We start from the raw sequence: 17,550 nt of genomic DNA, 5'->3' as shown, positions 1-17,550 counted from the left end.
GAGATGACGTGAAACCCCTCGGGAACCAGGGATGACTTTTGGGGAGCACTTTATGTCCTCAGAGGGGTGTGCAATCACAAGGAGCCTCTTCTCCCTCCCTTATGGGAAGGTGGTCAAGCTGCAGTGTAGGCTGCTGGAGAAGGGACCAGTGGTATCATCCATGATGTGTGAACAGGCAGAGGTCTGCCAGAGCCAACCCCAGCATTCACCCAGCCTGTTGTTATTTCTGCTCCTCAGCAGTCATGATGCCCTGTTCAGTTTTAAAAGCAAAACCCTCCTTCCTTTTACAAATTGTGTCAAAACCTTTTCTAAGATTTTGTTAAAATTACAGAAGAGTGAAATGCTGCAGTGCTGTGTAGGACAAAGGAAAAGTTGCACTTACACACAGTTATCCTGGGTGCACTTCCCATGGCCACTGCACATGTCTATGCAGCCATCCCCAATGTAGACGTTATCAATTGCCCAAGTTTGCTGCTTATCAAAGGGAGCAGGCTGGTGCCAGCGGAAACGAGTTGCTTGAGACCTTTGGGGGAGAAAGAAAACCAGAAAGGTAGTACACCAGCTAAGCTAATCTTTATTTTGACTGAAGGGAAATTTCAGTCTAGCGGCTAGACTGCTCCTGGAAGATTTATTCAATATCAGCACAGCCCTGGACTGATTCCTGACAGCAACAAGGTCCCTGAAAGGCCAAGAAGAGGGCTCCCAAATTCTGAGAGCAGTCCAGGCAAGCTTGCAGCTGGGAGACAGGGCTGGGCTCAGCTGCTGTGGTCCCTATGCAGCCCCAGGACATGCTGGTACCAGCTTGCTTGTACAAGTCTCAAATAAATTTGACCAGAATGTTAATGAATGGAGAAGTGGCATCCCAAATTTTGTAATGGAAAAGGAGGTCCTCCTAGCTGAATTTTTAGGATGCATTTGGCCCATCCTTGATGGGTGAAGTGACAGAAAGAGGCAAGTGAATTGTGTAGATGCTTTGCAGGACAAAGCTCCGTAGCAGACCAAGAATGTGAGAGTTAAGAAAGGGAGGAGAGCAAAGCAAGTGGCTGTGTTTGGCACAAGGGAAAAGAGGGTAGAAGGAAAGTGGTATGCCCAAACGGATGCTCATAACCATGTTCAAGCTGTGTCCTGGCACAAATCTGAAGCTGGGAGATAGCTGGGAACTGAATCAAGCTGGGATGACCCCAATCTTCCAGGTTTCACCCTCAGCCTGAGTTTCATTGCTTCAGCTTTGAACTAACCTGACTTTTTCCTCTGTGAATCCTCCTGGCTACACTTACATAGTGCAGCTGTAGACAATAGGTTGGCTCCTATGTAAGATACTGCGTTTATAGATCTACAGGGGTCAGGTGAGCCCTGTATGGGACTTGTGGAACCAGTGATGGCGTGACTCTGCCTTCACAGTTTCCTCCCTACCCTCCAACCAGAGCTTGGCTGGCAATGTTAAGAAATGATCTATAGTGCAGTCCTGGCTCTTTTCAATAAATCATTTTCCTTTTTTTGATTAAAGGTGGAATTTAGGTCCCTATTTGAACACCTTATTTTGATACAGCTATATGTGAATTAAATGTCTTATCTCCCAAGGTAGATGATGGAAACCCAGCTGAAACAGTCAGGGGACACCAAAGAGCTATTCATCTCACACAGCTGTAGACACCAGTATGTGAATAGCTGTGAGTAGATTAATTTCTGCAACTTTTCAAGAATACCATTTTAAATTCAAACTAGTCGGTGTTTTGCTATACAGCACCAGATGGCAGCATTGAACTTTGTGTAGTCTGTTTTCTTTAAGAATTCAGTTGTAAACCCCAAAACAAATAAACATCAAAATCCCCCAAATTTATTCAGTGTAAAAATAAACCTTTTCAATGTTATTCTATGAATTATTTCTTAATAAATATATTGCATGACGTGAATGGATAACAAGTTTATCCAAAGAGAAATGTACTGCTGTGTTGTCTAGTTGTTCGCCAAACAGCATTTTTTAAAAGAAATGCATAAACTGGGAGGGAGTCCTTGAGGTTTAAAGACAAAAATGTATATCTCACTCTCTCTGCTTTAGGTTTGGCACTTCGCTAACAACTTACAGAGCTGATGCTCCTAGGAGAACCTTTAAGTTTGCATTTGCATTTTAAAATAATCTCTAAGATATAATGAAGTGTTCATTGCCTTCTGCAGGCCACAGGTTATATAGCACAGTGGGGTATGTGAGCCCTAAAATGCTATGTCAGTATGGGGGCTGTGCACTAGGCCAAGCTGTTGACTAAGTAGCCTGCAAGTCCCTAAGATGTACAGATATAAATAGTCATAAATACATGTGCTATTATGCAGCTTGAAGTAGTAAAACAGCATAAAAAAAATATTGCACCTTTACTAAAGGGCTGTACTATTCCTTATTCTAAAGGTTAAGTTTTCCATTGCTCGTGAGCTAAGGTTGTAATAGCCTCTCTCACACAATCCCTATCTTAATATCTCTGGGAAATGGTATTACTTGAGCCAAGATATATAGTTATTGGATTGGAGAGAATAGCAATTTTTTTTTTGCCTCAATAGGGATCAGACTTCTTCCTTTGACATATAGCACTCAAAAAGATTTCAGTTTTAAAAGCACAGCTACGTACAAAACTGAGTTAATCTCAGGTGATATGTTCCTTTTAGGTCCGAATTCAATTGGTTTGGAGCATCAGCCCCAGTCCTTATTTATCCTGTGAAGCTTTAGAAAATCCTTTCTGAACACAAATTTACAGGCTTTTTATAAGGACTGTTGAGGTAATGGATTTTGTAGACAATACATAGTGAAGCAATACAACAAGTAAGCAGAGGAGATCATTGCTGGGAACAAGTCCTAAATATACTATCACTTGACATAAGTCACTGCAATGGAGATAGGGAGGAGTTTAGATGCCAAAACAATTAGTAACAGAACATGGACTTTTCCACTTCCAGTTTCAAAACTTGTGGTAACTTTATAGGTGCTCTCAGTACAATTTCTGGAAAATAAAGGTCTCTGTTTCAAAACTTCTGTGTGTGTTCATTGGCATCTTTCATAACAATCTTCTCAAACAGGTGTAAGCACTGCCTGAACTGTGGCGACATCTGTAACAGCAGTTAACTTGGCCTATGCCTTTGGTTAGGAAATGGAGCTCAGCAGTAGGAGAAGAGCTGTAGAGTGAAGTTGTGCAGAGAGCCTGACATTCACCTTTTTTCCTGGGTTTTATGTTGGCCTAGCACTACACTGGTATTATCAGGTATGGCTGCATGGGGGACAGTCACAGCTAACAGCACATCAAGATGGACAAGAACTGGAAGTCTGAATTACCCACTTGGCCCTATATGGATTTTTCCGACAAACAAACAAGCAAACAAACAAACACAAAGAACAACCACACAACCAACCAACCAAAGCTGAACTGTTTTCAGAGCATCATTACGAAACATATGGCAGTGCTCCCACTAGCAGTCAGTGCTCCTTTCACTGCATAAAATGCAGCTTCCCAACAAATCCCACAAGTTTTCTTCCCTCAAAGACAAAATAAAGTAAAACAAGGAAGAGGAGGTGAAAATGGGGCATGTGTAAATGTTGATAGAGAACCAAACGATACAAGGCATGCACAGAAAAACAAGAAGCCTAAAAAGTGTTACTCTTAAAACACCAGCTCATAGCCAAGAACAGCAAGAACAGAATGCAGGTGGGGGACTCAGACAATCAGCCACCAAAACAACCAAATTTTGTGAGGGTGACAACACTATGAGATTCTTAAAGAGTTCCCCCTGCTCCTGCCCCTCCCCAGGTACACAATTTCCTGTTTCTAAATAACTAAGAAAAGTAAATATACGTAGTAGCTTTGCAATTTTTATGCAAAGCAGGATGGAGTTTTCTTTACTTATGCATTGCTATCCACATTGACCAAACAAGAATGTCAAGATACAATTATTTTAACACTATAATGTATCATATCTCAATACACAGCCATGTATTTAGATTTATTCTGCAGAAAACCAGAGAGATACCTCGTGTAGGGAGGCAGAGGCAAAGTAATCCGGGTCCACTTGTTGAAAGTGTCTGATATGAGAATCCTCTGAAGATGGTACTTGTTACATTCCACATTAGTGGGAAGACAGTCTCTCAAAATCGGGTGCCAGGTCAGTCCAAGGTCCACTGAATATTCCAGTTCAATAGCTAAGGGTGGAAAGACAGTAAGTCAGTGAGAGATTCACACGCATAGGTCTACGACAAACCTTTAGTCACAAGACTACTCTGACAAAAAAAAAAACAACAAAAAAAACTACGCCCAAAACTTTTCAAAACTTTGTGTCATGAGCACAAAGATGATGGCATTGCTGGAATAGACATTATATGTTGCTGAACAAGTGTAACTCAGGAGAAGGCTGCAGTACCCATCAGCCACCTAACTCAAAGGACCACAGGTGCAAAGATAAAGTAATCTGTCAAGTCACCAGGATTAATTCAAGCCAATTTCTGTAGCTGCAGCATATAAGAAAGTGATGTGACAGCATCACAACCAGAAGCTTTTTGTTTTTCAAGCTGAATGATGAGAACTCAGCTGGTCGTAATCTCTGTGTAAGGCAGAACAACTCTCAAATTCAAACTTCTGGCTCTTCAACAAGATGGTTTAGTCACTCTTTCCATGCCGCTCCAGACCAGCTCATTTCAGTATCCAGCATAAGCAATTTTAAATTGAGTTTGTTAGTCAATGAGCTTATTTTCATTCAAACACAATCTACCCGTATTAAACTAATGTATTCATTTCCCAGCAAAAATCAGCAATTTCATTATTTTGCTGTTTAGGGCTTATAAATTTGATTATGAAAAATAAAAATTAGTCAAGCTCACTAAATACTTCAAGTTAAACTTTTATACAGGCGTTAAAAAGTAAATATCAATAGGCACAGAACTGTAATTGGTAGTAAATATTCCAGCTGCTAAAGTTTCTGGCTTTGTAAAACATGGAGTATGGTTGCAATGACAGTGGTGATAAATCTGTTATCTTCTTTGATTACTACCAGCCCATTACTACCCTCACACACAGAAAATGACCCTTAATCACCCAATCAGTCCTACTTGATGTCTAAGCACAGAACGCAGTGCTATAGAAACACAAGGACAAGTGGATACAAACAAGGGTAAACGAATTTTTGGTGTTAAACCTTCAATACCAAATTGAAATGTTTTCCTCATCAGAAGTGGAAGCATGACTAGGTAGTGTCCTGCTTAACTTAATACAAAGTTAAGATAATGGTAAGCACAGTAGACAAAGAAATAACCACGAAAAAAGGAAGGAACTATTTCTTTGTCAGTATATAAACAAGCTGCCAAAACACTTAAACTTAGCAGAGATCATTTTAGGGATGCTGCAGTGGTTTTAATACCAAAAGAAAATTGTTGAAGACATAAGTAAAATGTTGATTACTTCCATAGGGTTCAGAACAGCAAAAGCAGGTAAGCCACTTTATGTAAAACCTTTTTCTATTTTCACGCAGAATTCCAGAGGAACAGTCAGTAACTCAGTGAATTTATGCACACTGAGTGCTCCAACATACTACATTGTCCTTCTCATAAAAAAATAAAAATGCACCCCCAAATGCTATGCTAAAAGAATGTAATCTAACATGTATAAACAAGTTATACAATCAAAAGCTAGGAATACCTATTGTTTGTGCATTTTAAAATCCACATAATGACCCAATTTTTAATTTCCCTGTGATGCATACTCAGTGCAGAGCAGGTTTTTGCACATATATACGTATGTATACATATAGATATATACATACAGTTACACAGATAAAAGCATGAGTATGTAAACATATGTATATATGTGCAAAAACCTGCTCTGCACTGAATATGCATTGTATGAACAAAAAGGAAACCAGACAATAAAAAATTACATCATTATGTGTACATGCATGTATATATGCTTATATATGTGTGCATAGATATATGCACACATTCATACATAGACATATGCATACAAATATATACGTACTTTCTATTTCATATGGATTGTACAAATTTTCACAATCAATTCTGACTTAGCTCGTGTCAGAAGTAGGCTAATAAAAACTATTTCTTAGTCATACAAGTGCAAATGAGATCTGAATTGAAACTTACTTCTCAAAAACTGCAAACCCACAAAACAAGAAACATATGCTGGGAACACCCAGATGCTTATTATTAGAACCAGAACATCATCCCAAGCAGTGGATACAATATGCTGGCAAATAAACTAGAGTAAGACAGCTGCTAGTATTTTTCTTAAATGAGTTGAACTACAACTTAACTGCCTGGAGAAGAAAACATACTTTAGTTTATCTTAGGCTTCAGGTACCAACAATAAATGCTGATATTACGGTTCCTGACAGAAACATGCAGTTTTCTTTGGTTTCTCAGTTCTTGTTATGATGGATAATGGAACAATAAAACAGGTGAAATTTTCCATGCAAGAAAGTAAGAGAAATGGCAGGATTTACTAGGCAGTCATTACCATAGCAGGAATCCGTGACAGAGCAGGATGCTGCAAAATCTATTTGCAAGAAAGAGTCTTCGTTGACAACAATGTCAGTGGTTACAACATAGCGGGTGCTAGCTTTCTCGATGAACACTAAAGCATCCCCAGTAGACCCACAGACTGGCATCTTTGTGCCACCAGGATGGAGCAGCCACTTTCTACTATCCAGAGTGGTAAAATCATCTTCTAATACTGTATTGCCAGAGATGTTTCCTCCAATAAGAATCTGAAACATCGTAAAAGGAATTGTTATTGAAAAAAATCATGCTTAGAAGTCTTCACAAATGCACACATGACAGAGCATCCCAGAGGAGGAAAACATTGAGTGATCTATGCATATATATGTTCTGATGGATCATAATAGACAAATTTACTTTGTAAAGATTTTATGTTATGAGGAAGGGGAATAGCTTTCTCCTGTAGAGGCATCCTACGGAGATTGGCTCAGCTGTACAAATCTGAAGTTCAAGGAGGTGAATTCCATTCTGAATGAAGTACAAAAATAAATGTTGATAGGAGCAAAGTGTTACACTGTTATTTTTCCCACCGACTGTTCAGCTTTTCTACAATATGGTGAACTACTACCAGATTGCATCTGACGATTGAACTGCGGTAATATTCTTTGTTTTGATGTTGACTTCCAGAGATTAGGATTTTACGATACATCAATTAAGTTATAACTAATTCTTTTTTGTTATTCTGAATTCAGTTACTGATTGTTCTGAACTAATATAACTGACTAACTTCAATGAAGATATAGGGATGAAAGAATAAGAGTTTTCTTTTCATTTTTAAATGGAGGGATAGGAAGTAAAATTTTGTAACATGGATGGATGTTCAGTGTCCAGGTTTTTCCTATGGATGTGAACTAACTGCTATAAAAAAAAAAAAAAAAATTAATGAATGTTTAAGCAAGTTCAACTGGGGCAGCCCAATAACACTACTTTGAGTGCAATAACTTCAGTGGAATTTCTTGAGATTTATACCAAATCATACAAAGCAATACAATATACCCTGAATAGAAGCAAAACCCAAATATGAAAAAAAACAAACAAACAAACCTTAAATTGCTTTCAAAATTACAAGATTGATATTGATTGAAGTTTTTCTCTAGTGTTTCCTATTACATTTTACCAAGGAAATTACATATTTGGGTAGATTTGAAATTAGGGTTTTCAAAGTTTGAACTCAGACCTGGATTTTGCATACTAAGGCTTTCTGCAATGTGACCCTGTGGCTCTACCCATGTATTAAAGACCTTCCTAGTTCCAAAATAGACATTCAGTACCCAACATAGAAACAGTGCATTAAAAGCACAAAATTAGCAAACAGCAATTTTGCCCAATTATTTTGCTAGATTAGTATAATTCTGGAATATCTGTATAAAAAGCATTTTTGCTTGACCCAGTAAAATGACATACATGTATGCCAATACAAGGGAAACATTAAGACAGAAAACAGTCTAAAACTATATTAAAAAAAACAACAACCCAGAAGAGTACTTACCTGATCAATTACCCAGGGACTGTAGAAATGCCCATTCTCAGATGGTTGCCACCAGCGAATTCGAGTGGAGCTGGAACGGGCCTTCATTGGGATTTCCAGGGCAATGTATCGTCCCACATTGCTTGAGTTGCTGAAGAGGAACTCCTGGAGAAGGCTCCAAGTGAGGCCACCATTGAGCGAATATTGCAGAAGCACAGGCTGGCTTCTGGGGTCTGGTACCCCCTTACCGCATCCCAATCTCATGAAGAACTGCACAAATCTAACAGTGAGAGCAATTACTGTAAAAAATTGTTTTTCTGCAACATCCTAGATAACCTGAATTAGAGACTTAGAGTTTGTCCATTGACAAACCCCATCATTTCTTGGTGTAAGAACCAGCTTTAGGAGATGTTATCGTTTCCTTTTCAAAGGCTCAATAATATAAGTAGACAGACAGGTGGGATAACAAAAATTCATTTTGCCTGTGTGGTAGTTTGCCAGGGGCTTAACAAAGCTGGTCATTTTTGTTTTGAGCTTTTCTCTGTGTAGCAGATGGTGTTGAAAATATCAGAAACATAATCCTGGGTGAAATTTTTATCCTGTAACCTGTGAGTACAGATTTTAGAGGCAGAAAAGCAATAGTGCCTTAATGGTGCCTTGATCATAATTTGCTAGGAATTTGATGAAATGCTTAAATTCAAAATTAAAAAAAAAAAAAAAGTTTTCCATTGGCATAAACTAGAGAAAATCTGGAAATGAGAACAAAGCATGTTTCACTTCCAGGGACCATTTTGTCCATTTAGTCAGCATGGGAAATTTGTCTCAATCACACCACTTAAATGTGCTGGCTTCCCTGAAGCCAGCCCTAGACACCCAGGGACATGAATGCTTTCATTCCCTTTTTAATTGGTTGCTCCAAAGAAGCACAATAGGCTTGTATCAAACCGAGAAATTCTTCCTGTTAGATGATGCTTATAAACAGCACTGCAATGCACTTGGAGTGGAGGGAAGCACTGTTGTAATGATATTTACCCATCCGACTTTCAGGGATATTACAAGTATTAATTTGTGTTTGCACAGCTCTCGCACAGCTTTAAAGTGCTCTATCTGTTCTAATTATCACTGCATTAGTGCTGCCTGGCTCACAGTAGAATGAAACATGGGAAAACAAGTTTTGTGTCAAAAGTCTTGGTCTGGTTTTATCTGCAGGTAGATCCCCTGGGAGTGGAGGCTGCAGAGGTGCTGAGGAGACAAAGCTTCAATAAAACACTGAATCCGCAAGTCAATTAATTCTAATGCTCTCTGTGACTTGCGGTTCCTCTTGGTGCTATATATAACTTCTTTCACTATAGATTATATCCACCACCATGTCCCAGACATAACATATTGCTTCAGCTGTAAAGCAATGCTGGGGATCCTCATGGATCGACATATCATCTGTAATGGATTGGAGTCACTGCTGGTGAGTCTTTGTTCCTCCACAGATTCTCTTTGACATTCACCACATAATTTAAAGGAAATAAACCCAGGTGACCTTTTCTCTGATGAATTTGCTCTCTATGGGTTGCTATTCTTTCATCCAAATTTTTACTAGCGTAGTAATAACTCATTCAGATATCGATAAAATAATGTTTAACAGATTAAAGATAGCCATTTTAATCATGTCTTTTCTCACCCCACAGATATTTTGCAAAGGTTCTGCCTATTTTGGAATGGAAAAAGCAAAGCTTTCTTATGGATACTCCAGTAATTCAGAATTGAAAGGGGTTTGATCAGATGTGATACCTAAAATATACTGTCCCTACTGGTATTTCATGCTGTGTAATTTCAGCTACGGGTATCACTGTAACGACAATACATTGTCCCCATGGTTAAAATCTTTAAAATACAGAGGTGATGACAGTGAATACTGGATTGGAGAGTCCACTTAATTTACATCCCCACATGCAGAGTAGCATACAGGACTGACACCACTGCTCAGCTGTGTGGTTCAGGAAATCTCTAAGAAAAAAGAGAGGCTTTTAATGATTACTGAGTCCAGTACTCCTTAAAAGATCTATTAGAAATGCTGTTTATCACTGTTTTTTTGTCATTTCTGGAATAAATAGAAACCTCTCCCCAGGTCCCAGGCAGAACTTGGCATGTCTGTGTCAAAGTCAGATCTGTTGTCTTGTTTTGCAGGTGGCCGGTAGAGTCAGCCTGGAAATTAAGCAAATCCCTACACAATTATTTTAGGTTTCTAAAGAGCAGTCCCCAGCAAAGCCTTTGCAGTCTACCTTGCTGTTCAGATGAAAACATAGAGTTATTTGTTGATAACTGCTATTTTTCATGGCATACACAAGAAATTAAACATACTGCTCTGTTTTCCTTTTATTAGGACAGGAGTCATTTATCTCCATATAACACCTTGAGGTCAATATATGCAAATCCAGCTACAGACTTTCATGGAGAAGAGATAAGTGACGTCTCTTTGAACATAAGCAATAAGGAAAACATGTCATTTAGTCTAATGGAGCAACTTACAAGATATCTTGTACCTTCTGTTAAAAAATCTTTTAATTTCAGAACAGTCCAGGAAATCAAATTACAGCAGCTTATGGATGTTTGTATTTACTAAATTCTGAAAAAAGTTTGCTTTGAGTAATCTCACAAATTCAATACAGGGTTCTCTAATATTACACTTCAATGAAGGTTAGCTAATTGCTTGTCTAAATTTGTAATGGTTAGAAATTAGGCTCCTTTATTGACTGTAAGGCTCTGCAATGGAACCATTACTTAGAGCGTCAATGTTAATGAAAACAAGAAGCTGAAAAGAGGTAAACTGCCTGTTAAAGTGTGTCCCACAGAACATTAGAGAGGAGAAGGGAGTTTGCAAGTTATCAATGGAAAAAATCATGGGAAAAAGGCAATCTTTCCAAAGTAGTAATGTAAAGATATAGGTTAAGATACTAAAGAAATTAGAAAACAAGGGCTATTTGTTAGCATGCACACAATTAAGATGAGGCTAAATTTATATTAATTTTTCTGTAAATTTTTTATGTGGCTTACTTAGTATGCCTTTCTCATCAAATATCTCCTCTGAAGGCCATAATGATACATGGTCTCTAAATACAATAAAAATATTTGTTTTTCAATTGCTGTGCTCAGTGTAGTTGGTGACAGCTTGACAGGAATTTCTCAGTGAATTATTGGAAACAAATGTGCACAATAAGAAGAAATCAACATTCAGAAATGAAAGGATTATGAGATGATGAATGTAACACTTATACTGGCAGCACACTCTTGCTTCAACAGTGGCTCACAATACAACAAACTGTAAGACAAGCAGAGTGTGTGATGTGCAAACAATTCATCATATTACACATTTAAGAAATAAAAACTTGCATAAACTGCTGAAGATGTGGCGTCAGATCCTGGAGTTCTTATTCAAGAAAAAACCCTAGTGTTAAAATAGTCAACCCCGTTCAAGTTAAATTTAAGTTAAAATGGTAGAAATGGTTAAAATGGAATATGTGCTAGAGTAAGGAAGGCAGAATATATTAGCTTGCCTTTACTACAGAAGTATATCATATGTCTTATTCTTCAGTATATTATTTCTTCAGTGAAATACTGACAGGACTTTAAAATTGTGTTACCTTGCTTGCGACAAATCTAGGTCTCGAGTCATCAGCATACGTAAACCTTCTTCATTAAAGAAAAGGTTGTTTCCTCCAGACATGATGCCACATTTCCTTGATGGCTTTCCACCACTCACAAGCAGGAATCTATCAGACTCCAGCTGACCTGAATACACAGTAAATACATATTTATGATTTACTCCAAAGTGCTCCTGCTGCAAGAGTACTATTTCCAGAGGAAGAGAGCTAAATTAAATATTATTTGCAGAGTGAACAAATATTCATGCCAGTGTTTATGATTCAATGTTTTTTAGAAAATTGTCACAAATCAAAACAAAATAAACTGTTAGCCCAGAAGTACGAAGTTTGGGACCTTACTCTCCAGTTATTCATATGATTTTCTACTTCTCTTCATTTTTCTTGAGATAACAGCAATGTATCCAGCTCTATATGGAAACTGTGTGCCATGTGCTAGCATGCAAGAAAGGGCTGTCAAAATTTGAAATGAACAGTAGTACCTTTGAAAGGAGAAGTTTGGTTACCAGATGCTGCTTTATTCAAAATGTGCTCTTCTTGCAATACTTGTTAGGAGGGGAAAATCTTGATTTTTTTTTAGAGGTGTTTGCATGGATGCTGTGTTTGCTCAGGCACTCACAGGCTTTGAGTTGCCTCCTGGCACTGTCCACTTGGGGTCCCCGGTCTGCTGTGCTTGCTGAGCAGTGCTGAGACATAAGGTCTGCTCCAAAGTATCGTTTGCCATATGAAGGCCACTCAAATCTCCTTTGCAGGGAGAAACTGCATAGTCCTAAAGCCCTTCTTTGTTTTCCTTGCTTACATGCATGCTGTCTGTGCTGGTCAAACTACCCAACTGTATTCACTTGAACAATAAATACACATTTTGTGAGAATTAGATTGACATATCCCTTTCCAGAAATTGCGTGTCATCATTCTCTTCTGAAATTAGTTGCTGCAAGTACAATTTGCAGAAACTCTGTTTTGATGGCAAATTTATATTCCAATATGAACAACCTAGCAAAAAGTCAGTTGCTCCAAAACAGGCATTTGATAGCCATCAGGCATTCACAAACCATGCTTGAGAATTACATCCAAACAACTTGACTCATGGGAATAGTCTCACAGCATAGTTTAGATTCAGAAGCATGCAGAAGGTCTCATCTTTGAGCCCTGAGTTCCACTAAGACTAACAGGTAGAATTCAGGCTAAAAAAAGAAAAGAGATACCTTCAAAATCATCCTTAAGGAAGTCAGAATTCTTGGTACTTATTTTGCAGGTTGGCCCAGAGTACCCTGGGTCACAGATGCACTTTGTGCCATTGATGCAGCTGCCATGCCCATTGCACATCTCCTCACACTGTGGACCAATGTACACGTTGTCAATGGCCCAGGTGACTGGCTGGGATCCAGCAGGATAAAATCCTTGGTACCATCTGAACCTTGCCAACCTGAAAAAGGGGGAAATGTACTTAGTTTAAATGAAAGTTTTCTCTTTTGTTGTATACTACATGTATATATAAATATACCATACTATACATATATATATATACTATTCTTTTTGGTGGAATTGACTTGATAATAATTTAATTCTAGAAACTGACTGCTATGTCTAATTCCTTCACCTTGTCATCTTTATGCTGACATTCAATCCAAGTACTGACAGAAATAAAAATAACATTATTCATTTGCTGAAATACCAAAACTGAATGACAGACTTGAAAATGGGATTTGAAATCTAACCACTCTTCTCTCCATCATCCATGGGAAGGATGATTGGCCATGGTCAGACGGATTTCCTTCTGCCTTGCTTTACAGCATCTACGTCAGACCAGGCCGCTCCCTGTCTTCTGGAGAATGAAATCCTGCTTCACACTGGTACCCTGCCTCCAGGGAGACCACTTGTGGAAATGGGCTGGTAAAATCTCACCCTCAGTTACGTGAACAGAAAACATGATCTGCCATGTCACCAGGTATTCAGCTTGCTTTCAGACAGCTTAATCTTAAAACAGACTGATAGTGCAAGTTGTTAATTTAAACTATATTCTCCTTTGGGTCCTGGCCTGTCATTTTTAATTCTCAGCCTAAGTGCTATTTGCATCAGTGCTGCATATAAAGAGGAACAGACTGGGGAAAGAGGGAAAACAAACTGAGCAGGGGAAAAACACTTGAGAGACTCATTTTATTCCCAAATGAGAAAATGTTTCAAAGGATGAAGGAAACCAGAAGAGTGAGAAGGGAAAAGTGTTTAATTTACATGTTTAATATGACTTGTTAGAAACATCTAAATCGAGGGATGGACTTTCTATCAGGGAGCGTAGTGATAGGACAAGGGGGAATGGTGCTAAATTAAAAGAGGGTAGACTTACATTAGACATTAGGAAAAAATTCTTTACTCTGAGGGTGGTGAGGCTCTGGCACAGGCTGCCCAGAGAAGCTGTGGATGCCCCATCCCTGGAGGTGTTCAAGGCCAGGCTGGATGGGGCTTTGGGCAACCTGGTGGGAGGTGTCCCAGCCCAGGGCAGGGGGACTGGGACTGAGTGATCTTTATGGTCCCTTCCAACCCAAGCCATTCTGTGATTCTGTGATTCTGTGATTCTATGATTCTATGATAAATGCTGCAGGTGAAACAATGGCACAGGTAGCTGACAAATGTTTTTGTCTTTATGTGCTAAAAAGGAATATTTATGAGGTGATTCTGGTGGTAAGAGATAGCTGATACTGTGGGGATACTGCTAACAGTTTTAAGAAAGATAACTAAGAATCAGAGTCCTGCTGGAAGTCAAAAACATTGTTTTTACTATGTCCTGAGGTGAAGGACACAAGAACGAGGTTGGAAATGTTTTAAACTGCTCTTTAGGGGACATCTCTGTCTCTTGGGCTGTATTTGTTCCACCCCACAAGAACAGGGAGCCTCGTCTCAGGCTCCCTGCTGGCCTGAGTGAAGGGTGACTGAAACAGAGAGTGAAATACTGGTCTTGTTGAAGTCAGTAGGTATTTCTTCACCAACTCAACAGGCTCAGGATTTTTTCCTTCAGAATCCTACGGGAATACTAAGATCTTAGATACAGCTATCTGCTGAGGACACACATTAATTTCCCAAAGAACATATGCAGTGGAAATAACTGGAATGTCTTCGTCTTCATTTAAATATAATCACTTTACACCTTGGGGACAGAAATGCTGGTTCTATTTAGCATTACACAAGGAATCAGGTTTGCTGATTTTTTCTCTTTATTCCAGTGGACTCTGGTGGGGAAAACCCCACATCAGCCCTCTGGCCCAAGGATGTCATTATACCAAAGGCTCCATGGATTCTGCTCTTTGCTGCTGGGTTCTGTTGACTATCACCAACTGTTTGCTGGCCCACTATTGGGCAAGGAACAGGAGGGAAGACAGGCAAATTGGACATAATCAGTAAGGAACATAGGACTAAAGCAAAATACGTGGAAGGTTTAAATGAGATATTAATTTGTATAGTCAAATTTTTCATTTGGGGGGTGCATGGGTAGTTGGGTAAAGAGTCAAATAATTCTTTTGGGCTAACCCAGACGGACAGATGTGCTGCTGCAAAAGATGGTTAACTACTCTATGCTTGAAATGTTAACTGTCATAAAACAGAATATTCAAGTTTAAAATTTAAACCTTTTCTTAAATTATTAAACATCCAGGTTTTCCAAACTTGGCTCTCATCTCTTATACAGGTCTTCTCATACTTCCAGAGGCACATATGAAACCATTTATTTAATGGAAGGGCCATTGCACACAGTAGATTCATAAATACAGTCTCATAGTTGGATAGCTCATTTTAATTCATACATACTACAGTTTAATCCTTAATTATGTGATTTTTTACACAAACTGAGTTGATACTATAAGACAGTTTTCCCTGGAAAAGTAAACAGTACTGTTTTGAACTTTTTTTATGTGTAACTTTGAAAAGTTACATATTAAATTACCTGCAAGCACAAATTATTTTTCTATCCTATGTATCTGTTATCATCCAATTTAGCATGTCCCACAACCTTAAAGTTCCCAAGTGACTGCAGCTGTTAATTTCTTAGAATCAGAGAACTTTGCAATTACAAGAGACCTTGAATATTAAGTAAGTCCATTCCCTTACACTAAGGTAGAATCAAGTTTGTACTAGCTCACATTTTACTGTATTTTCTAATGAATCCCAGATGTCACACAAAAACATCTTTGATGAACTAAAATATGAAATTAAGTTAAAAACATTCAAGGAGCTTTTTGCATTTATTCTACTATACAATACACTTCCACAAACACATTATCAATGAGATATATAGATAAATAAGAAATTATTTGTGGTTACTCTACATTAGTATTAGGCATGACATATTTTTGGGAATCACCTGAATACTAACTGCCACTCAGGGCAAAAAGGGGAGAAAGATTGGTCATTTGGTCTGTTCTAATGCCACTGTTCTTATGGACTGCTAATGTTTGGATACCATTTTGGTTGGAAAACAGACATAAAAAGAAACGAACAAGCAGCTGGGAGAATTAAAAGCTAGACACTTACCCACAGAGGTGGAGTTTTCCAAAGTGAATGACCTCCCTCCTCCAGCCCTGGGTGGTGCCTGCATAGTAAGTGCTGCTTGGGTGATGTTCAGTGGAGCACAAGGAGCTGAGGTGGCTGCTGCTGCTGTAGCACAAGGGGAGAAGGAGGTGCCAGGTCGCCCCCAGATCTCGTGAGAACTCCAGTTTTACCGGGTCAGCAGATGAGCTATCAGTGGTGCAGCCAATATTGATCTGGGGTCCAAGAGATGAAATGCAGAAGATGACAAAGGGTATGCTGGGTCACCTAATCACTCTTCATCTTAGTCTCTCCCATGTCGTATGGTATTTATTTAGCTCAGGAAGATGGTGATTTAAGAATTTGTTTAACAACTGCAATGATGAACTCAGGACATGCACATGAACATGAACACTTGCACATTGGCCTACCTGTCCATGTGCACATCACGCTCTGGGTCATTGTAAAATGAATGTAATATGAAATCCCCAAATATTTCCACTAGAGAAAACTTAATTAGACAAAAGAGAGCTGATAGTGTGGCTGGAGCAAATGCATCAGCTCAAGAATGTGGACTTTTTAAAACCAGAAATATTAGAACAAAATGTGCAAACATAAACTTGGTAGATTGCTGAGCTGCATTATTATCTATTACATTATACAAAAAATAAAATAAAATAAAATAAAATAAAATAAAATAAAATAAAATAAAATAAAATAAAATAAAATAAAATAAAATAAAATAAAATAAAATAAAATAAAATAAAATAAAATAAAATAAAATAAAAAAGCTCATGCCACAGGAATTACCCTTCAGAGCATCTGGTGTTTCACTTCTATATGTTCTTTAGCTTTTATACTCACTACTCTTTCTGCTCATGTATGGCATCGAAGTCTGAGGTGAAAGCATTGAAAAGAGTGTCATAGCTGGACTGGATTTAGATTCAGTGTCACACCAAAACACAGTGTGACAGTGACAAACTTCTCAAGGTGTTCTGACAAGATTCCTGATGTGCAGAACAATAGAGAAGGCAGAAAACCTACGTGACTTGCAATGCTACTGGTATCCTGTAACAAATCATATATGTTTTATACAGAATCTGAGACCTTTTATGACATATTTTTGCATGCTCACTGTTCAAATTAGTCTGCTTTGCTTTCACACAGATATTAAGATGTTCTTTCAGTTTCAGATTGCTTATATAAAAGAATTAGTTGCCTTACAGGATGACTATGTCACATAAAATAAAATATACTCTATTTACTGTGCAATAAATAAAAATTTATTGCAGATGAAATACAAAGCCTGTACTAAAACTACAGAATATTTTGTACTTTTAGATATCTTTGTAGTGAAAGGTAAGTATCTTTCT

The 17,550-nt window shown here is 38.3% G+C and overlaps 1 protein-coding gene across 2 annotated transcripts in view; it reads right to left on the bottom strand.

Annotated features, from left to right (window-relative positions):
• RELN (reelin) overlaps positions 1-17,550 on the bottom strand; it is a 288,077-nt gene that overhangs the window by 27,601 nt on the left and 242,926 nt on the right. For both annotated transcript variants that reach the window (XM_084506953.1, XM_084506952.1), the window contains exons 41-47: positions 16,184-16,413; positions 12,868-13,088; positions 11,645-11,792; positions 8,031-8,289; positions 6,501-6,750; positions 4,009-4,177; positions 383-523 (exon numbers count right to left, since the gene is read on the bottom strand). In XM_084506953.1, the coding sequence (XP_084363079.1) occupies positions 383-523; positions 4,009-4,177; positions 6,501-6,750; positions 8,031-8,289; positions 11,645-11,792; positions 12,868-13,088; positions 16,184-16,413 (1,418 nt within the window). The remainder of the gene's footprint in view (positions 1-382; positions 524-4,008; positions 4,178-6,500; positions 6,751-8,030; positions 8,290-11,644; positions 11,793-12,867; positions 13,089-16,183; positions 16,414-17,550) is intronic.

This window comes from Aythya ferina (assembly GCF_964211825.1).
Source record: "Aythya ferina genome assembly, chromosome: 1".
NCBI classification, from domain to species: domain Eukaryota; kingdom Metazoa; phylum Chordata; class Aves; order Anseriformes; family Anatidae; genus Aythya; species Aythya ferina.
This window is presented reverse-complemented; position numbering and strand designations above follow the sequence as displayed.